This window comes from Condylura cristata, unplaced genomic scaffold, assembly GCF_000260355.1.
Source record: "Condylura cristata isolate star-nosed mole 26May11 unplaced genomic scaffold, ConCri1.0 scaffold00004, whole genome shotgun sequence".
Classification (NCBI taxonomy): Eukaryota; Metazoa; Chordata; class Mammalia; order Eulipotyphla; family Talpidae; genus Condylura; species Condylura cristata.
Genome location: NW_004567105.1, coordinates 10,224,198 through 10,246,454, shown reverse-complemented (window position 1 = coordinate 10,246,454; position 22,257 = coordinate 10,224,198). Strand labels below are relative to the sequence as shown.

The 22,257-nt window shown below is 44.1% G+C and overlaps 1 protein-coding gene across 1 annotated transcript in view; it reads left to right on the top strand.

Moving 5' to 3' along the window:
- Positions 1 to 2,277: 2,277 nt before the first annotated feature.
- STAB2 (stabilin 2) overlaps positions 2,278 to 22,257 on the top strand; it is a 97,058-nt gene continuing 77,078 nt past the window's right edge. The window contains exons 1-8 of the mRNA XM_012735221.1: positions 2,278 to 2,355; positions 4,518 to 4,651; positions 5,885 to 6,000; positions 11,462 to 11,547; positions 12,320 to 12,389; positions 17,186 to 17,281; positions 19,476 to 19,601; positions 20,986 to 21,182. Of these exons, the coding sequence (XP_012590675.1) occupies positions 2,278 to 2,355; positions 4,518 to 4,651; positions 5,885 to 6,000; positions 11,462 to 11,547; positions 12,320 to 12,389; positions 17,186 to 17,281; positions 19,476 to 19,601; positions 20,986 to 21,182 (903 nt within the window). The remainder of the gene's footprint in view (positions 2,356 to 4,517; positions 4,652 to 5,884; positions 6,001 to 11,461; positions 11,548 to 12,319; positions 12,390 to 17,185; positions 17,282 to 19,475; positions 19,602 to 20,985; positions 21,183 to 22,257) is intronic.

Genomic DNA, 22,257 nt, shown 5'->3' with positions numbered 1-22,257 from the left:
TCGAACTCATGCTGAAGTGGCTTTAGCTTCTTAGTGCTGTGCTTTAACCTGCTGCACCACCAGGGAGAGCCAATATTTCAGGTTTTTTCAAGCCACAGCTCCATGCAAGTGGAATCACCTGAAGCTTCAAAAAAATACTCCTTCTAGGCCCCACCCTCAGATGTTCTGATTGGATTAGTCTAGACTAGGACATGGGAATTTTTTTCAGCTCCTCCAGGAGTTTAATGCCCAACCAAGGTTGAAAATCACCAAACCAAAACATTCTAATGTGTGGGTCTGCTAACCCTAAGCAGCCTGACCGACCTCTGTTTTGTTCCCTGTGGTTCTGTTTCCCAACATAAGGTCAGAACTGCCCCGTCAATCAGTCATAGGAGCCCAGTTCTGTAAGGGGCCTTTCAAATCAACCAAGAGCAGAAAGCTTGCTTGCCCTGGGTAGGGTGTGCATGATGATGCATGAGTGGGAACGCCTGGGGGTCAATGACTGGTACATGACAAAGGACCCCAGAAGCTGACCAGTGAAGACCTTGATAAGAGGGAAACCCTGGCTAGATTCTAGGGCTTGATGAGAAGTGCCTGAAGGGCAGACTTGCAATCCCTGATGCTGCACATGACAGTTTTACCCCTCCAATTCTCTTGATCCTCCTTCCCCTCACAAGTGATGCTGCTATACTATTATTCCATCAATAAAAAGGTCCAGATCTTGCTTTTTGGCAGCATCCTGCATCCTACACCTTGCTCCACGACTCCCATTTATCAGTGTGGTGTTGTTAATACAACAGTAAGGGGTTCTTCACTCATTATCTTCCCATCCAGACCTCTGGGCTAGCCTCTGAAGTACTGAAGTAGACGTGTGTGTGTGTGTGTGTATGTGTGTGCTATTATAATCTGTATTGGAAGTCTCTTAGGACACTGATCAATATAACATTCCTTCAAGAATACAAAGAAATAAAGACTGTAGAGATTGAACAAAACTAGCTTCTAGAACGGTGGGTTTCTCAGTTAACTCAACATCACAAGACTGACCCTCGTCTACCTGTCTTGTTGATAAGCCCCAATTTTCATTCTTTCAGATATTCCCCCATGATTTCCCTGGGCATCACTGCAATCAGTGTATGCATCATTAAACACTAAAAGTGTGGAGCAGCAGAAGGCAGTGCCTCACAGCACAACAGAGCCATGCTGTTTGAAACCTGGACCCCCATCTGCTGGCTGTGCAACCTTAGATAAGTTGCCTGACCTCTCTGCTTCAGTATCCTCATCTATAAAATGGGGGAAAGAATCTTAGCTATTTTACCAAGTATTGTCAGGACGAAACAGATTAATGCATGGTGAGGTCTACAATAATGGCTAAAACCATGGTCAGCTGTCAACAAATGTTGGCTGGCATTATTGGTTTTCGTGATTTTCAAATGCAGGTCTTTGCTTTATGTGCAAGGAGAACAGAGAAGCTGCAGGCTCTGTCGTGTCCTTAAGGAATTTTCAATCTAGCATGAGAGGCAGCCATCCAAGTAGATAGTGATAGCTTTTGTAGCATTTGATGCACAATATAGGGGAGGTCTCCAAGATAGTATGGGAGGAGTAGGACAGAAGGCTTCCTGGAAGAGGTGGCATTAGATCCAGACTTTAAGGGTAAGATGAACCTACAAACTCAGAAGTTTTCCACTGAGGTGACATGGAAGAAGGGAAAGAATGACTTGAAAATCCAATGGACATTACTTTCAGCAGAGTTTGCCAACTGCACCAGATGAGACCACCACCCTCCTCCAAGTCAAGAACACAGCTTCTGCAGCATAGTCTCCATGCCTGGCACAATGCCCAACTATGGGATCTCCCACAAAGACTACCTAATGCCAAGGGTGGACCTTTGCACTAGCGAGAGCCCCCCATTGTAAATGTTGGCAGGGCCATAGCCCAGGAGTAGGCAGGACAAGAGGTGGGATGGGCAGAGCAGTGGGAGGCAGGATCTTGTTCTTGGGAGTTTCACAAGGCACAGAAATTCCAGTTCATGCCTCTGCCTCAGCCCCTTCAGGATATCCTGTCATTCAGCCGGAACGTATATCCAGTTGAGTGTGGTCAGTCTCGCCATGACCCCTGGATTTGCCTGTCTAGAGGCAGAGCTCACATATTATCTGGTTGATTCCAGGAAAAGAGCAGGGAAAAAATTTAAGCAAACAGTGAAATGAGAAAAAATTCACTGGGAGTCATCAGACTAAGTTACAACGGCTAACTAGTTCTGGCAGGTGTCTGGCACAGAAAAGGAGTATATATTTCTTCGTCATGCTACAAAGGACACTACTTTTCTTTCTTGGACTGGCTGTGCAACATCTCAGCTCTCTGCCTGAAACTACAGAGCAGGTAAGATAAGACATGTATATATACAGATTTTTTTTTTTACTTGTCAATTCATAGTGTGTTCAAAAGCTTTTTGCCTTCTAACATTGTCCTATGTAGAGTATTTTCTGGTCTTCATAGAAGGAAAGTTTATGAACAAAGAGTCCTAGTGAAGAGTCACCATTTTTCTAGCCCAGTCAGTTCAATTCCCGGACTAATTCAACATTGTTGGGATCTCTGATTTTAATACTAACGTTCCTCTTTCCATGATACGTTCCGGTATTCTGTTTTTTTTTTTTTTTTTTTTAGTAGCTTCATCTCTGTGAATACATCCCATTGCACCATTCTGAATGTAGAAAAGAACAATGGCTATAGAGAGATGAGTATAAGGGTGTTCTGGGGACGATGTCTGATTGAGAAATAGAATACTTGTGCAAATGCTCCAGAAATTCAGAGCTCCACAAGTTGTAGTGATGGTACGATGGACTGGTGGTCAGTAGCTTTGTGAACACCAGCCTCTCCAGCAGCTTCGCCTCACTTGTCATCATGGAGTTCAGCATCAGATCTGCAGCTGGGCAGGCCCACAGAAAGGTAGATGGGAGGCGATCTGAATGCATTTCTCAAGAGAGGATTTTTTTTTAAGATTTATTTATTTATGCATACAAGAACTGGGGTGCAGGTCAGAGGTGTGGAAGGTAAGAGGATTCACCAGAGTGGGGAGCAGAACAGGCAGATTGACTGAAATACACTGCTGAGGGGAGCAGTGGGTGGGATAGGAGAGGTCTGCTGTCTGGAATGACATGTGGGGCAGCTCCCTGGCCAGGGACTGAGCTCGTGCTTCAGTGGCTGCTGATAGCTTAATAGCAATGTGTCTTTAACCCCTGTGCCACCAGGGAGGCCCACAAGATAGGATTTATACTGTTTATAGTAAAACTTAAACATGATTCTGCATTGATGCCAGGCAAATTTTTATCAACACCAATTTATTCCATCACAACAACATTGGAAAAAACATAAAGGTTAAGTGTTCCAGCTCTCAGTGGGTAGGGGTGAATTTGTGTGGCTTCAATTTCTTAGTTTAATAAATATTTCTGAGAATCCACCCTGAGCAGGTGACTTGTCCCTCTAAATTTCAGTTTCTCCTCTGACAGTGACTATCCTCTTCACTGTCATTCTCACCACTAAGTGCTTGCTCTTTGCAGAAATCAAGCCTTGAGGGATGTTTAAAGTTGAGTTTACTTTGTAAAGGGATCATATGAAAGACAGAATTTGTCATTCCGGTGAAAAAGACAATTGAAGTTCAGGGATTTCTTGAAAAGAGAGTGTTAAAGCTGGCTTTCTGGAAAGGAGAAGATAAAATAATGTTGCCACATATAATATCCAAATAGGAAACTAATGTGAAGAGGACCCTGCTTCAAGCATAGAAAGGGGTCATGGCCATTAGAGGAGATTAATGCAAACTCTTAAGAGGTACTTCATTATGAGCTCAGAAGGAACATTCTGGTGTTATTATTTTAGGAGCCAACAGGAGTCCGCACCATTCATTTTAGCAGTTAGTTTTCTCTCCCTGGTGTCACTACAGATTGTTTTCATGTGTATGTCTGATTTCCTACAATTCATTCATTCAATCCATAACTATTTACACATCACAACTACGTGCCAGACACTGTTCTAACTGACAAGGGTACAGCAGAGGACAACACAGTAGAAACGTTGCTGCCCTCAGGAAGCCACCTGCTACTTAGATTGTAATCAAAAGATTATAGAATCTTCTTTCAGAATCGGTATGTGCCCTAGTATTTTCGCACCCAAACTAGATACTCCTGTGGCATCGATGCTAAATCCTTGAGACCTATTGACTTTGAATAACCTACTTTAACAATTTCCCATTTGAAAAGTATACTCTAGGGTATATTTGTTTTCCTACTTGGACAAGCATATGTAGTGACTGTGCCTTAACTTGCCGGATCCCAGACTGAAGATCAGGGATGGGAAATGTATGGTATGAGCAGCCCCATGGCAGACATCGCTTGTTGGTTTCAATACTGTTTCCAGATGAGGTTGGCAGCAGCCTACCACTTCTCCACATTGCCACCACCTTGTGATCCTACTGAAATGAAACCAATGGAGAAGACTGGCCAGTCAAGGATTCCTTAATTGGAATTGACTTTTTTGTGTTTACTCAGGCAACAAGATGTGATAAGAAATCTCTGCTGACAATTAGGACTGAGTGTAAATCCTGTTCGCTCAACTTTAGAATCAAGTGTCCAGATGGTTACACCAAGATTACCAATGGCTCCATAGGAGTTCGAGATTGCAGGTACTCAAGAAAATACATGTGCTGAGTCTTAGAACTCAAGGGACTGTAAATCCAAATCACAACTTTGCATCCCCCCCAAAAAAAAAAAAAAACACAAGGCGTTTCCCTGATTCTAAGATTACATTGAGCCCAAACTTAGGGAACTCACAACTCTGGACGTGTGTCTAGAAATTAGTACCACTGCTTTACATTTAATACCAACTTGACTGTGTGCATTGTACATTTTCCTTTGACTGCCGGCCTTTATTTTGCAAATCTGGGTGTGATATGTGGAGAAATTTCTAGTCAAGGATGTTCAAACTCTTGGGTTTGACAGTCATCTTATGGAACACTGATACTAATTAGATTCCCAAGAGAGGCGAGTAAATTACAGTTTCTTTGCATTTTATGAGTGTTGCATCTGTGACATCCTCATGACTCAAAACTCCCATAATTCAAGGTTAATTTTTGCAACGGATGCCAAGCAATTCTGCACACCTGCTAATAGATGTGCAATCCATGTGCAAACACAATTTTAATTTACTAGATCCACTAACTTAGACATTGCACAGTGTTCAGTGAGTTCATTTTTTATTCAGGGATGGAAGATTAGTATCATATCTTGTTTTGTGTAAGTGAAAGTTTTGTTATATTACATGATTTTAAATTTACATTTGCTTGATGTGACTACACTGAATTCTAAAACCACATTATCACTTTTCAATAGAAGTTTCCCAACATGAATCGACCTCGTGTTACCACATGTAGACAGCAGTTGATTCTTGTTATCAATGTGGGTTCACATTTGCAACCAAATTCTCTGAGACAGTGTCTCAGAAAGATTTAAACTTCAAGGTTAAAATTATATAGTGACTTTACTGAGAACTATTTTTGTACTCACTACGTTTTTCATGGCCAAGGTACTCACTATGTTTTTCACGGGTGCTTGACTAAGTCTACCCCCGCCTGACAGTCTACTGTACCTACACACAAGGCTATTGCATTCATGTCCTCTCTGCTTTAACATTAAAGACTGATCTGTTATTCACTCATGCATTGAATAGAACAAACCCAAACTGGTTCTTGAAGGCACACTTTGTTGTGCCCAGTTTTATTTTACCTAGAAAGCAAAGTGTTTAATTTAGATATTTTTTCCATATGGCTTAGTGTACACCTGAATAACATCCTAGGGCAACCCTAGAGTTTACTGCATGGGCCTCATTGTGGGTTAATGTCCTCTCTCCACCCTCCAAGGTACACCTTTGAGGTCAAGACATACTCACTGTCTCTCCCCGGATGCCGCCATATCTGCAGGAAAGACTATCTCCAGCCCCAGTGCTGCCCCGGTCACTGGGGCCCAGACTGCTTGGGTGAGTGGCATAACACTGTTCTTGGACTTTGATACTTGTTTCAATGTCCCATTCACAGAGAAAGGAAACCCGATAAAAGGACAATGTCAGTATCTTTTTCTAGAAAGTTCCATCTCAGTCTATATGTAGAAACTGTTTCTTGCCCTGTCAGCTTTTATAACGAAGTCTGTTTTCCTCCAGTTAGATATCTCTTTGAAGAAAAGTCCTTCACAACTTGGAAAAAGGGGCCATTGAAGAATATCAATTTTTATTAAAATAATAGCCATAGGGAGGAAGTAAGAGTGATAGGCTATGATGACCCCAAAGTAAGCATTTCTTTTTTTTTTTTTTAAGATTTATTTGTGCATACAGAACTGGGGTGCAGGCCAGAGGCTCAGGGGCAGTGGGAGGCTTCACCAGAGACAGAGTGGGGAACAGAACAGGCAGATGGACGAAGTACACTGCTGAGGGGAGCAGCAGGCGGTTCAGGAGAGGTCTGCCACACCTTGTGGTCACCTCCGGGGCAGGCAGGAATCAAACTCATGCAGAAGCGGCTTTAGATTCTCAGTGCTGTGCTTTAACCCGCTGCACCACCAGGGAGGGCCTGTAAGTATTTCTTTTAAGGAGAAATTTTATTACATCTCAAAGACTATAGCTATTCTTTGGCAACCAAAATAATTAGTAAGCCTTCTAACAAGTTATTTGTTGAGATGTAATATCAAATTTTATAATGACCAGATTCCCTGGTCTGGGTGTATGACTGAGTCCTTGATGCAATATGCAAATTATAGGAAATGCCCCCTTTGGGGGGAAAAATTAGGCACTGAAATTCATGAATTTGCCACTGATTTCCATCTTCTAAGTTGTAATGAAACACCTCCTTGAGTACCCATTTCTAAGATATAAAAGAGATTTATTCTCTTTTGCTTTTGTTCTGACTAAATAATATAAGTGAAGCATAGCTTGTAAAGTTTAGGAGGATATACAGAAAAAAACAATGGCATACCCTAAGTCATTTAGCTTACTTTTCCATATTTTTTTTCTATGTAGCTTCTAAATAGTTGTGCCCATATTGAAAGCATAATGGCATAATGTTGTCTCCTGATATTTTACATTTTTTAACTAAATGAATAATAGTTACTACTTTTTCAAATTGCTGACAGTAGATACTAGAGAGGTACTTGGCACTTATTACCTGATTTAATTCTTAAAACAAATCTTTGCACTGTAGACCTTTCTCCTCTTTTTACCTATAAGGAATAAGATCCTTTGGACTGGTTTGTCATAAAACAAGTTCCAGTTCAATACTGTTTATCACTGAAGCCTGTTGGGTGTCTATTCTGTCCCACTGCCTGAAGAAGCACTTGTGCAAAGAAAAGAAGAAATCCTTCCGCTCCTCCCCATCAGTGTGTGTTTTATTTGCTTCTATCTTTCTAACACACAAAAGCTAATCAGATGTTATTTCAGACACACTGTCGACAGGAGAAGATTTTGTCCTAGATGCCCTAATGAACATCAGCATGTCCAAAAGAACAGTGGGCCAGCTCCCAAAAGTTTTAGTTTGAACCTAGTTCCGTCATTACTGACTGAAGTATCTCCCTGCTTGTCCCTCAGTCTCCTTAGCTGTCAAATGGTGTTTTAAAAGACCTACTTGACTAAACTGTAGTGAAGAATTTATTATACAGGTGAAAGTCCTTGGCAAAGTGTGTGACACAAAGAATGAGTGAATGAATGAATGAATGAGTGAATCACAGTCACAAGAGACCTCTGATAATGAAAGACAAATAAAATGGCCTCTGAGTTCTTTCCACAGCGTGGGCAAGTAGGAAAATAGGAGCAGGCAAGCAGGATTCAAAAGGAATTCCTTGCATCCCCCAGTGCCAACATTCCCGAATCCAAAGTCACCTAAGAGAATTCCCTGATGTACGGTATTTCCTTCTGATAGGTCTGAGGCCACAGAACCAAGTCCTGGACTTTCTATCTGCTGAGCTTTTGTTGGGACACAAGATACTTCCCTTTATCTTCATCTTCCAAACACACTAAATGTCTCGAAAGGCTTCCTTCCCTTGGCTCAGGGAAGCAACAAATCCACAAGGCAGCTGTCTCATCGCTCCCATTTTTAGTGATGACAAGATAGATCTTGACCATCACTTTACACTTCCACCAGGACAAGGCCACTTCAGAGCTGCTGACACGTGTCTCTCCTCCTCTCTGCGGAAGCACGAGGTCCCCGTGGCCTTCTTACCAAGGCAACTGCAACCTCCACTTCCTTTCTGATGCATCAACCAATCTGTTCATAACACAACACCTCTGGTTGTCTTTGAAAATTATTTGAGTATGACCAAATTAGAAAATAGCCCCATGACAAATTTGGAAAATAAGGAAAAGCAAAATGAAAAAACTTACTCATCATCTTTTAAAATTAAGAATAATGCACAAAGTCTCACTTGGGGAGGAAATATGTTTTCCTGACATGGAAAGGTATTTCAGCCCAAATTTAACATGCTTCTCTCCCATTAAACCCTGTGTGACTCTATAAACTCTGTCTATCAAAGTCTGTTCTCTTTAGCACAAAGACCTATTTTTAACCTTGCCACTTAATCACCTCTGAATAACCAGTATTCCATCTGAGATGAAATTGGCTTTTTGATCTGAACATTCCAGTTCTTTTTATTCCACCAGAAATATTAATGAACTTGTACAAAAACTTGAAGTTGTGGAAAAATATTTATGGTCAAAAGGGTTAACATAAATTTGATGGCCGCCAACACAATCTCATTATTTCAAAGGGAAATGGCTTGGATTTTTTTTCTGAGGTCAGCGCCATCAGTGTATGCACGCTGATGTTTTGTATCTGCTATTTGTGTTTTCAGATCTCATTTTCTTTCCCATTGCATTTTCCTTTTCATTCACTGCACAGGTTGCAAATGATGGACTCCATGCATTTGCAATCATTCTTTTAAGCATGTTGTTTTCAGCTTTGAGAGCCAGATAACATTGAAATCATACAAGGAACTTATTTCACATAAGTTTAGCAGGCAGAACATGCCAGAAAGCTATAAACAGAACTCCAGGACATTTTCCCTGCCTAGCACTACCATCAAGCTTTTAAACAAAAGTGGTGACATGGAGTGGGCATCTCCAGAGTTTCCTGGCAGATAAAGTTACAGGGAGGTCCTGGCCTCTTGCTGGCCAGGAAGTTTATTATCTTCCTTTAAAGAAAGAGAACAGCTGATGATTTGCTGACAGCTCATAATGGCTGAGTCGCCTGTGTAAGGAAAGTCACAATGCAAGAGACCCCAGAGCTGCGGTGGCCAAAGAGGAAGTGTGATAATGACCTAAAATAGCCTTATCAGCTACATGGCCCCATAATGCATCAGACATGTGCCCTAATCGCAAATCCTGCAATATCTCCTGCAAGCATGGCTGCAAAGAATGTCAATTCATCATCTTGTTTCTTAAGGGAGACCTGAGTTGATAGAAATGAGTCAGGAAGCAGGAAGAAATACGCACTTTGGGCCTTAAATATTTTACTTAGAAAAATCAAACAAGTTCTTTTCATAAATCAGTTAAGCATTCAATTTAGGACATAAAATGAAGACTATGCCTATTCTATGCCTTGTTATCTTTTTTCCAAAGTTCCTTCTACTCAAGCACAAACTAAATACCGACTAGATGCTAGACATTGTCACCTACTGTCACACATCACTTGGGACATCTCAGCCAATGATGGACTGTGTACGGATGCTGCCCCATCATGCTCCACCATCCAGCCTGTGTAGATATAGTTACACTCTGATGTTCACTGATGGACACCCCAAAGAAGGCATTTCTCATGGTGGACCCCATAGTTAAGTGATGCATCACGGTATATGATAAATCCAGCACCTGTCACCTAGGAGCTCACAGACGTGAATGAGTAAGAGAGAAAGCAGATAAGGCGAAGAGCTTGGAGGAGTTTTGCAACTCACCCAAAGGGAGTCTGCTGAGAAGTACAGGATCAGCCTGGGGAACAGGGCTGTCTCTGAAGCCCCAGTTCTAACTCTTTACTCTATTTCCCCAAATCCCTATTTGTGTTACTATGTCAACTGGTGAAAGGTAAGCTATGATGACTAGTCTACACTGAGAAAACTTGTTTTCATCATCTGGATTCCTCTCATTGCCTGGAATTGGTTCCACAACCCCTAAGTTCTAGTTCTAGCAAATGTTCAACAAATTCTCAACATCTATTATGGATCTGATAACTAACTCCCCACACTTTGTTGGCAGTGTAGTAATGAAATTTCTGTGCACCTCTTTTTTTTTTCTTTTGGTAGTGATGGCCCCTTAGACCTATTCTTGTTTTCCCACAACCAAATATCTTTCTGTGGACCAGAAGTGTTAGCTTAATACCTCCAATCAAAGCAAAGGCCTAGAATGTGGGGGGACCAAGGGTCTTCCTTTGTTGGGCTGCTCTGTCAGAATATCATCGCAATAGACACTCAGTTCCATGAGTCAGGCTTCAGGAAGGCCAGCATCTAACTCCTTCATTTAGAGGGCTGTTTGAGGTAGGTGTTAGATTGCAAAGACTACCTGCATGCACCACCCTCTTATGAAAGAGATACAAGCATTCAAGAAGCATGGAGCCTGACGCCTTCAAGGAAGAACTTGCGGTCAGTCCCACTGGCCTAGCTCATCTACTTGAAACCCCAGGGCTCTCTCACTCCCTCACTGTTCAGCTCATTTGTCTCTATTCAGGTGGGATTTTGTGTAGGCATATTGTTGTCTTTGATATGGGATAGTGTGTTGGGATACTTTACCAAATTTTCTTAGAATTACATGCAGCTAAAGGCTTCTCATCAACAACCATTTCTCCTATACCTCAACTCCAACATTCCAGCCCCATCAAACGACATCATTTCCACAATAGGCCATGCTCTTATACAACGCTAAGACTTTGTACTTACTGTTCACTTTCTGAAATACCTTCCTTTTAAAAACTGGTCAACTCCTACTGTACCCAGCTCATCCATGGGGATGTTTCTTTGAGATCCCTTCCCTGTGTTCCCTCAATACCCTTTCAAGCACATTGATTCAGAGGCCTCACTTTAGCATTATGCTAAGGGGTCAGGTAAGTTCCCAGCTTTGCTACTTGTAAACTGTGAGACATTGGACAAGTTATAGGAACTCTCTGAACTTCTGCCTCTCATCTGCTAATCAGCAACTACAGCAAACCCAGAGAGTTGCAATAGGGATAATTTAATTAGCAAATGTTCAAGAGATGTGGGCAGCTGGATACCTTTTGCTTCATCACCTGACTATGTTGTCACTCACCTGTTCACACATCTGCCCTCCCTTATGGAACCTTCTGGAAGGAGTAACCCTTCAACGATGCCTCCTTGGCAGCTAGCACACTATCGGACACTTGGTAGTGCTCAATGCGCCCATGTAGAGTGCTGTGTGCAGACATGGATGAGTAACTCTGGGCCCTCTGACCCCCCAGAGTGTCCAGGGGGCGCGAGGGCCCCCTGCAGTGGCCGGGGCAGGTGTGCTGACGGCATGGAAGGAAACGGGAGCTGCTCCTGTCAAGTAAGTAAAACATGAGCTCCCTTCTCCCTGACTCTGCCCCCCTCCCCTTATCAGCCTCTGCTTGAATACAGCTTACTTGGGGTCTCTGAAAGGCAGTGATATTAGTAAAGAGAGTATGCAATTTGCAACAGAATGACCTCTAAGAAGCTGGAGACCTGGGAGTGAATCAGCATACTGCTGAGCCTTCGGGGTATCCATTTTTAAAATGTGTTTAGGCATAATTACATCCACCTGCAATTACACTTGCTGGAAAAGTGACATGACGTCACATCTGTGAAAACGCCTCATGAAACTGGACAAAACCTCAGCCGTGTTGTCGGGGCTGCGGCCCAGGACCTTGAGCTCTGTCCTCAGTCCTCCTGCCAAGCCCTGGGTCTGGCAACTGAAGAATTTCTTTATAATCCCATGGAAATGGCTTTTTCACAAGTTTCAAGCCTTAGATGACTTAAATACAAAGGAATTCTCCAGAAAGCATGAGTTCAACTGTCTCAGAAATGTAAAACTGGAAGTGTTCATTTTATTCTTGGGTCAAATTGGGATGACGCTGTCATTCATGGCTATATATCCATATCTTTGAACTGAAAAAGCAGCATTCTGGAGAGCTCCAGACTCTTAGGAACAGATAAAAAGGGGTGAATGTTGTTGTTATAACCCCAAAAGGTGAAGGTGCTGAGGGAAGTTACGTGAGGTGCTCGCCAGACTATCAGAAACCCAGGGACTTCCCAGGTAACCATCACGTTAGGTCTCACGCTCTCTACCTGGTGTTCTCCAGGAAGGGTTTCGTGGAACAGCCTGTGAATCCTGTGCAGATGACAACTTATTCGGACCCAGCTGTTCAGGAGGTATGTCTGATTTTTGTGAAATTAAATGTATTTGTACAGCTTGACAGTCAATTATGTCTTGTTAGCGGAAGACCCCAGAAAGACCATTCTTGGAATAGAGGGAAGGAGTATCAAACAGTTCTATAAATCAAATCTGCACAGACAATACAAAGAAGTGACCACAAAGCTGATAAAGTACAGTTTTGAAAAGAGAGTTTTTTCAACTTTCAATAGTGCTTTCTGGCTAACTGCAGTTCCCTCTCTCCAGACACCAGCACCCAACATATACCTGTTCCTTGCGTGGTCAGCTTCTCCCTACCTTCTTTCTAGATGCTGGTATCAATATTGATCTCCTCAGTTTCCCTAATTCTGCCACTCATCACACCACATTATAATCTAGTCCTTCCATTTGTGAATTCCCAAATAATTGAGATGATCATGGATTTGGGCTCCATTTTTGCATTAAACAGACAAACTGATATGAGACGGGCTTGTCCATTCTCTTATTTTTGGTTCAGTCTAGCAAAAGACCTTGAGTCAAGTATTCCAGGACAAGTATCTTAGGTAGAGTGACCCCAAGGCAACCCTAATGGTATTAAAAAGTGACATAGAGGGCTGTGTTATCAAGACAGAGACCAGCGTGGATGAAAAGCTTAATCCCCTTGGGGACTCTGGAGTCAGTGTAGAACACTCACCTGAGTTATCTTACCTGAAGGTAGATAATTGGTAGGCAAAATGACCCCGGCCCCCCAAAAATAGATGTTCATATCCTAATCCCTTGGTCCTAAGAATATGTTACTTTATGTACAACAGGATAGTGAAATAACAGATTTATAAAGTTGCTAACCTTAAAATAAACAGAGTTCCTTGCATTATCCAGTTGGGGTCCATGTAATCATAAGGGTCCATAAATATGGAGGAGGGGAGCAGAAAGTCATGTCAGAGAGATGAGATATGAGCGACTCCATCAACCCACCAGCCGGCCCTTACTGGCTTTGAAAATGGAAGGGGCCACAGCCAAGCCCAGGGTTGGGGGGCAGGGAACGGCAGCCTCTAGAAGCTGGACAAGGAAATAGATGTGTTCTCCCATTCAGGAAGGAACACAAGCTACCAAAACCTTGATTTTAGCTCAGTAACTTTGGGTTTCTGACCTCCAGAAATGTAAGACAATAAATTTGTGCTGCTTTAAGCTACCAAGTTTATGGAAATTTGTTATAAAAGCAACTGCAGTTGCTAAAGGGGATCTGTTCATTCCCTAACACACCGAGTCCTCACTGAGCACTCCGGGGAGAAGGCTTCCCGGCAAGGTTTTGCAGGATCCTGAAAGTGCACAGGGTTGTGGAGCCTAGAGGACATGGGCAGGGAAGAGACCGTGTCTGCCAGATCATAACCTCCCCTGAAGCATATATTAAGTAGCCTTTCTCAGCATGCAGTTCTGACATTTATGGAAAAATCAAACTAGTAGATGTAGCATTGCTTCAAATATTTTTTGTAAAAAAAAAAAAATCTATGCACATAAGCATCCCACCCATACAAGTCTATATACTCTGGAGTGTTTCATCTGCAATAGGAACCCTTTAATCTCTGGGTTCCTTGAAGACAAATGCTATTCTACCTCTTCCTCTGCAACACCTGTCACAGTGCTGCCTGCAGAGAAGACAAACACCGTGCTTTTGCTTTTGCTAGCTGGATGAATAAATGAGTGAATGAACGAACGAACAAGTAAGTGTGTGAATGAATGTATGGATGAATGAATGATATCAATAATATCAATAATAGGTTGTAGCCAGGTTGTCCTGACCCGGAGGCTTGATTTTGAGGCAGCATGTAGAGGGGATTCACATTGCAGCTATAGACCCCAGTGCTAATAGTGAGAACCTGAAGTTTACTAAGTATGTTCTCTGTGTCTGTATCCATAAAAACAGAAGTAATATTACCTCACTTAGGGTTATTCTGAGCACTGAATGAGCTCAGTGTACCATAGCGTTAGCAATTATTATCATTATTATTTTTATTACTTATTACCTGTAATCCCTATCCTGCCATTTTAGGGGGATCTTGTCCTTCAACACGGTATAAAGATTACTTCACAAGGGAAACTTGTGAAAGCAAATTTAAAACAGATGTTGGTATATATGTCTTTAAGATGATGCATTTTTTCAGGACACAGTCAGCTAAAATATCAACTGTTCAGAAATGACACAACTCTTAATTTGGCCCTTTCCTATCATAATACTAAGACTTAAATCTCTCACTTTAAAGGAATACTGAAATAAGATCGAAGAAAGGTAGCATCCAGCATTGCTCACTTGCCACAAAAGTCTACTTAATTGTTTTTGAGATGAACATTTAGAAGCCCACGATGCCCCCACGAGACTGCTGTTAGATGCTGAAGGCCCAGCCGTACCTGGAGACACCAGACACCTCTGACTAAGCCAGTGATGCTGAGAAACTAAAATTTGAATTTCAGTTAATGTGACTTAATTTTGGTTTAAGTTACTGCCTGAGGCCGCTGTCTGCTGGCTGCCATCTTGGATAGCTCAGTTCTAGAACATGATGTTAGGAAATTAGGCTCTGGCTCGAGGCCACCTGAACCTGAAACCAACCCCAGTTGCTGTGTGACCTAAGGCAAGTTATTTCACCTCTTAAGCCTCCTTCATCTATGAGACAGGAAAAATACCTGCCTCGTGGGGGCAACAACTTAGCAAAGCTCTTAGCAGCTTGCCAGAAGCCAGGACATAAACAATTCATAGAAAGGTAAACATTCACCCAACTGTGAAAGAGTGAATGAATGAATGAATGAATGACTCAGCGATACCGACCACTTCCCATTTCAAGGACAAGAACTTGCAAACCTTTTCAGCCGGCCATCCACTTGGTGCCAGTGTTGTTTCATCCAGTGAGGCCCTGGTCCCTTGGAGGTGGCATTTCTGCCTGTAAGTAGGACAGCTCTATTAGCTGCAGTTTATTTTTAACACTGACTTTAACCTGCTGCCAGAGCATCTCCTACCCAACTGCTGATTTAGAGACGTTTTCGAACTGCACCAGCAAGGGTTTTCATCTCAGCTGCCAGTGCCCTGCCCTGCTCAGTGCCTCACTGCCTGGTTAGGGAAGAATGCAAAACCCACCTTCTCCAATAGGACCCCGTCATTAGTCCCACAACCTCCAATAAGGCAGCTGGCATTTGCTGCGCTCCTGCTGTGCACAGGCAGAGCACGAGCTTGACATGCGTAATCTGTTTGAATCCTCACAACAGCTCTGCAGGCCAGGTTCCTCATTTGGTGTGTGAAGAAGCAGAGAGGTTTCCCAAGGTCATGCAGCTATTTCAGGAAAGAGGCAGGATTTGGCCCGTGTCTTCCTGCAGAGCCTGGGCACGCAACACTGCACCATCCGACATAGACCGGCAGGTGCAGGGAACCAAAGAGGAGAGAGACCAAGCCCCTTCCCCTAGCTGGAAATGCAGGTGACAGTTATGATTTGTGTGCACAGTCCCTATGGGTGCTATGGCCACACGGGACAGGGAACCCTCACCCTGCCTAGGGGCACATCACCAGGCTCTTTGCACACTGTCCCTCGGATCCAAATTGTCAAGATAAAGCAGACTTTGATCACTTCAAAAGCACACATCCTAAGATTCCCAGATTCTGCAGGTTTGCTGAGGCTGTTTCAACAGATACCAAGGGCTTTCTACAAAATCAGCTGGAAATCCCTCTGCCACTCACTGCCCTCCCCAAAGGCCCGTCCTTGGCAGCCATTGGTCCTACATGTCAGAGGCTCCCAAAGCCACCTGGGCCAGATCAGGTACTGCAGCAGAGAGGATGGAAGACAGGACCCAGAGAGGCTCTTGCCAGGGACCTGGATCATGCAGAGAGGAAGCTGGGCGACAAGATCAACTCTCGTCGTTAGCGTGTAAGTCAGTCGCAAGAGTTGAATCACACTCAGCTCCCCCAGCTTCCCCATCTCTCTTCCTCTGGCTGCACTGGACACCCACTGCCACTGCATCTCCTAGAGTCTGGCTGTCTCACTACTGCAAGTCCCTTGTATTTAAATATTGTGCATTACCCAGAGTCTAACACAGAGCCTGCTACTAGACAGATGCTAAGTATGTCTTTTTTGATTGAATTGAATTGAATCTTCTCTACTCAGCCTGTCGAGATCATTCCTCCCCAACCCACAGCAAATTTGACTTCTCTCCAGAACTCTGTTACAAGGATGAACAGCCAGAGATCAACACCAAAGTGTTCTGCTAAAGTAGAAACAATAGCCAGTTGGCTTTTGAAGGGTGGAAGGCAATTGCTAACCCAATTTAATGACCCATTTCTTTGAATGAGTACATGAACTAATTGTCTCCTTTCTTTTTTCTTTTCAAATGAGACTGTGAACATCAAATGATATCACATGGTCAAATGCCTAGTGGATAATAGCTCCTCGATAAAGGCAGCGGGCCAGCTCTAGGGGAAGTGAGGAAGGAACGTGCCTCCCTCAAAATGTGCACAACGTAAGGAGGCATCCGAGGCTCGGTAATACAGATCAATCATCTAGGGCTGCTGTAACAAAATCTAGGCAAAAGCATGACTTCAAAACAGGACTATATTGTGTCAGCTTTGAAAGTTAGAAATGCAAAGTCAACAAGCTAGCAGAAGCCTTGAAGAGGAAAATGAAGCTAAGATTCAGACCGGGGCGCTAGGACTTCTAAGCCATGGTCCTTACCCTCTCATCATGAAAATCCACAATAAAAATGATCCCCAAGTTTACCCTTCCAGAACGTTTAGGAGTCCACTATCAGCTAGTGAAAACTCCCCGTTTTCTGTCCACAGTGTGCGACTGTGCGCACGGCGTGTGCAGCAGTGGGGTGCGCGGCAACGGGACGTGCGACTGCTTCCCTGCGTACACGGGGCCCCGCTGCGACCAGCGTAAGTGCCACAGTGACCTTGGTGCCACCAGACCTGCCACACAGATATGTGCATCTCGAGTTTGTTTTCTGGGGCGCAACGTGGGCAAAGTACCATCAAAGGAGGAAAAACAAAAATAAAAAAGAGAAGGGAATTGAAAGAAAAGGAGAGGAGGGGAAGTAATGAGATAGCAGATCCAGAAGAAAGAAGCCACCGGAGGTTTGGACGCAAGGTAGTGTGGCATGGCTTTAGCTGTTTCAGGAAGGTGACGGTGGGAAGGACAGAGCAGCTACAAAGACATGGAGGCTGGGAAACCAGCTGAGGCCACTGCAACACGTCAACTGTCCGGTCAGGGAGGTGAGGCATGTTGTCAACTACAGGTCTCCAACAAAACATGTTAACAGGAAAGGAAGACTCACTAAGGGTAAGTGATCGCCAAAGGTTCTGAAATTGGCCAGTAGGCCAGCTGGCCTCAATCACTTGAAATCCCTTTTTTTTTTAAGATTTATTTATTTGTGCATACTGAACTGGGGAACAGGCCAGAGATGCAGAGGGTGATAGGATTCACCAGAGACAGAGCCGGGAGCAGAACAGGCAGATCGATGAAGTACACTGCTGAGGGGAGCAGCGGGCGGGTCAGGAGAGATCTGCCTCGCCGTGTGGATCACCTCCAGGGCAGGCGGGAATCAAACTCTCACTGAAGCAGCCACTGTTAGCTTGCAGGGCTGTGCTCCAACCTGTTGCACCACGAAGGAGAGCGACCATTTGAAATTCTTTAAATAATTTATCACACTAGGTCCAATCAACAGATGGAAATTACAGGGTGATCTAAAAAGGGGGAGTTTATAGAAAGAATTAATAGACTATGACAGGAGAGTAGCTAGAAAATATAAAGAGTGCTCTTGGCGCTGATGGAGCATAAAAAAGGAAGGATAAACTTGGAAGCAGTGGTAACCTCCGAGGGTAGGTTTGAATCTTGCTGGAGAAGGAATGTCCAGACCAAGGATATGAAGTCACTGAGCAGCTGTGCACCCAGGCAGAGCACCTCTGAGTGTGTTCACAGCCCCCACAACACTGGACCTAATAGGAAGCGGCAGGCAGCAAACAAAACAGAAGCACAGCGTTGCTCAAAGGAGCCAGGCAGAGGAAGACTCTTCCTCCCGCAATGCCTCACCAGTGCCCTCTACTGGCCAAGATAAGCCTCTCACTGCGGGAGGAGAAACATCCACAGGGTCTAACCCATGGTCACAAAGCAGGTGATGAAGGGTGAACTCCAGCTTCGACCTGAAGAAACTGGGCATTGTATCATCACTCACCATAGCCTCTGGATTTTATTGTCCTGCTCTATAAAATGAACAGATTGAACAAGGTTCAAACACCAAGTTCAAATTCATGCTCTTGAAAGCACTGAGGAGCTATGAGCAGTGGTAGAAAGGAGCATCAATAAGGCCTTTACCTCCGCCTGTTTCCTGCGGAGGCAACAAGCATGTAGCCAACAAGTCAATCAACAGCAGAGTGAAATTCCGGTGGTGGGATGGCTCCTTCTAAGTCAGCCTCCCGCTCCGGCCATTTCTGACTTTGCCCAGTAGACTCGTGAGCAAAGTGATTCTGTGGAGTCAAAATATAAACACTAAGCGATGAGACACAACGCAAGTTCAGGTCTCAAGCTGGCCCTCTTGACCTTGCTCCATGGAAACGGAGGCCTGAAAGAACTGATATAAATGTGCTCATGATGTGAGCAAGAAGCTGGCCTGTATTTCTGACCCGGGAGACTCATGTCTCCTCCCAGCATGCATGACACTGTCCCTGGCCCACCTGTTAATTTCAGGTAATCTGCCAGACTCTTAATTATATTAGACAGTCAGTGTCCCAACTATATTATAAAACAGTCTGCAGTTAAGAGAGAGTAAGGCAGATCCTTCATGACCCCCATAATACATGTTAAATCAAAATTCAAGTTACTAAATATTTTAGCAGGGTTCTATTTTGTCTTTTAAAAAAAATCATATACATCAATGTATAAACAAATGTATTAGATAAGTTGAATGGATACTTTGGAAAACAGAATGAGAGAATGAAATAAATGGTTCATTTCTACCTTATGCATTCTCTGTATTTTTGCATTGTGACACTGAATCTGTATTTTGTTTAGTGGGAAGTTTTTCAAACCTGGTTGTTCTACTATTGCAGTCACCTCAACACCTTTCCTTTGCAGCTGTCCCTGACTGTGCAGCCTTACTCTGCCCAGAAAATGCCAGATGCTCACCTTCCAGCAAAGATCAGATGAAGCTCGTATGCAGATGCCTGCCCAATTACCAAGGCAATGGCAAAATCTGCGAGCGTGAGTAGAATTTACACCCCGCTTACTCTCGAAGTGAGATGTTTAGGTTACTGAACAGAAACCTCATCACCTTCCTAACAGTATCATCATGATCATTTCTATTTCTCCCTAAGTATTTGCATGAAGCATGTAGACGGTATTTGCATGAAGCATGTAGACGGTGGTAAGCAAAATACTCTTCTCCCGGGAGCTCATGCTTAAAGGATCTCTCTCCGTCTTATCAAAGCACACATATGTTCACACGTTTTTATATAACCTGAATCAGTGCTAACATAGAATGTAGAGCTTCTTTCTCTTTCATTCCCTTCCTTCCCCTTCCCTTTCATGTTCTCTGCCTTGTGAGCAGTTGCATTATGTATCTGGGTATGGACGTGGAGCCAGACTGCTGGGTTCTGATCTCAGATCGGATTATTACTATGTGAATGGAGGAAACGCAAATTTATACTTAACCTGTCTCTGCCTTCATTTTCCCATCTAGCAAACAGGGGAAGTAATGATTCCTACTTCAGAGGTTCCCTGTAAGGATTAGCTCAGTTAATGTTTAGTAAATGCTAGGTACGGGGTCCAGTATGAGTTATAATTTCTAGAAGCATTAGTACTGCCTCGTGCAATTTTACATTTGAGTCCATGTATAACATGCATGATACTGTATCTACCCAATGTATGCAGTTATAATCTCTGGTGGACACTTATTGGGGTGAGATGAAACATTTCTTATGATCACTCTTAAAACTGTTCACCTGAGGCACTCCCTGGTGGCGCAACAGGTTAAGGCACAGCACTTGAAGCTACTGCAGCCACTGCAGAACGAGCTCTATCCCCGGCCAGGGAGCTGACCCACACGGCACAGCAGACCTCTCCTGATCCGCCTGTTGCTCCCCTCAGCAGTGTATTTCAGTACATCTGCCTGTTCTGCTCCCTACTCTGTCTCTGATGAATCTTCTCACCCCCCCCCCACACCTCTGGCCTATACCCCAGTTCTGAATCAACTATCTTCACAGTTTTTCTTTTTTTTAAGATTTATTTATTCATGCGTACAGAACTGGGGTACAGGCCAGAGGTGCGGGGGTGTGAGATGATTCACCAGAGACAGAGTAGGGAGCAAAACAGATGAATCTACCAAAATATACTGCTGAGGGGAGCAGCAGGGAGACAGGAGCAGTCTGCTGCGCCGAGTGGGTCAGCTCCCTGGCCGGGTATCAAACTCGTGCTGTGGTGGCTGCAGATAGCTTCCTAGCACTGCGACATAACCCCTTGCGCCATCTTCACAGGGGGCCCCTACCCTGGCAGTTTCACTGAGGCGTGGTCTGCTGTTCCTTCACTGTTCAATTTCTTTCTCCATCCCTGAGTATAACCACCTCCTATTTTGTCGCTGCCTCTCAAGCCATCAATCCCTGTTTCCAAAACGTCTGCCATCCTCATGCGCACTGCACGTACCTGGGGCCCAATCAGCACCGTTGCACATGCCAGGAAGGGTACCACGGGGACGGCCAGGTGTGCTTACCGGTGGACCCATGCCAAGTCAGCTTTGGAGGCTGCCCTGTAACATCCACGGTGTGCAAGTATGATGGGCCCGGACAGGTGAGTGAGTCTGGAGCTGATGTGAACACAAGTAGGTCAGTGCGCCGAGGGGTCACGCGCACCAGGGTGGGACTTGTCTGCTGCACCCCCCCCCCAACCTCTCTCTCTGTGCTCCACTGGACAGGTCAGTCCTCCAGGCCTTCAGGACCCATCTCAGGGTGCCCTTTCCCAGCCATCCTCCAAATGCACTTTCCCAGCAACTCAGTCAAACCTAACTGCCTCTTCTATCAGTCCTAGGGAGTAACTGACAGAACAGAGACATAACCCAAAATTAGATGAACGAACAAACTGTTAATCAAGTCTTGGGGGAACATGCACAACTTTCCCCTGAGATTGTCTATTCTCACTAATGTCTTTTTAAGAGGGAGCACCTAGAACCAAAAGTATTTTGTCCCAAAGGGATAAATGCTGATAAAACGTCAGGCATCACTGACAGACTGTAAGAAACAGAGAGGACAATCCGGGGTGAGACTCTGCCCTTTAAAATACATTCTGATCTTGATAGTAAAACTCAGTCTGATCAGGAGCACTTTGCTGATACATCCAGTTGGAGGTGCTCTTCCCCTTGTAGCTCCTTCATCCCCCAAACATTTTGTGGGTGCCTCCTTCAACCATCATTGCGCCACACATTCCTGGAAGAGACCCATCTGCCTGGGCAGAAGAGAAATCTGGGGCTCACTCTAAACACAGCCGTGGCCCTTAGCAATTAATCAGTTGTCCATGGAATATTCCTGGGGTTCCCTGCAGATAATCTGCCTGATCTGGCAGGAAAAAGAGTTCATCATACAACATTTTTGCTATTTTTGAGACAAATTTGCCAAGAAACTCAAGAGGCTAAACCTCCACCCTCAGGAAAAGGGAAAGTCAGTACACTCTAAACCAAAGTCTGGGCCTTGGGAGGATTCAAAATACACATCTCCTCTTCAGCAGCACCCCAGCCTCCAGTGCACTGCCCCCCTCTCCTGTTGTCACAGTCACAAGTCTCCAGAGGTTACCCCGCATGCATCTGGGTGAGAAGCACTATTCTAAACAGTGCTACCCCCACAATGAACCTCAGTTCCTACTCACCTGCACA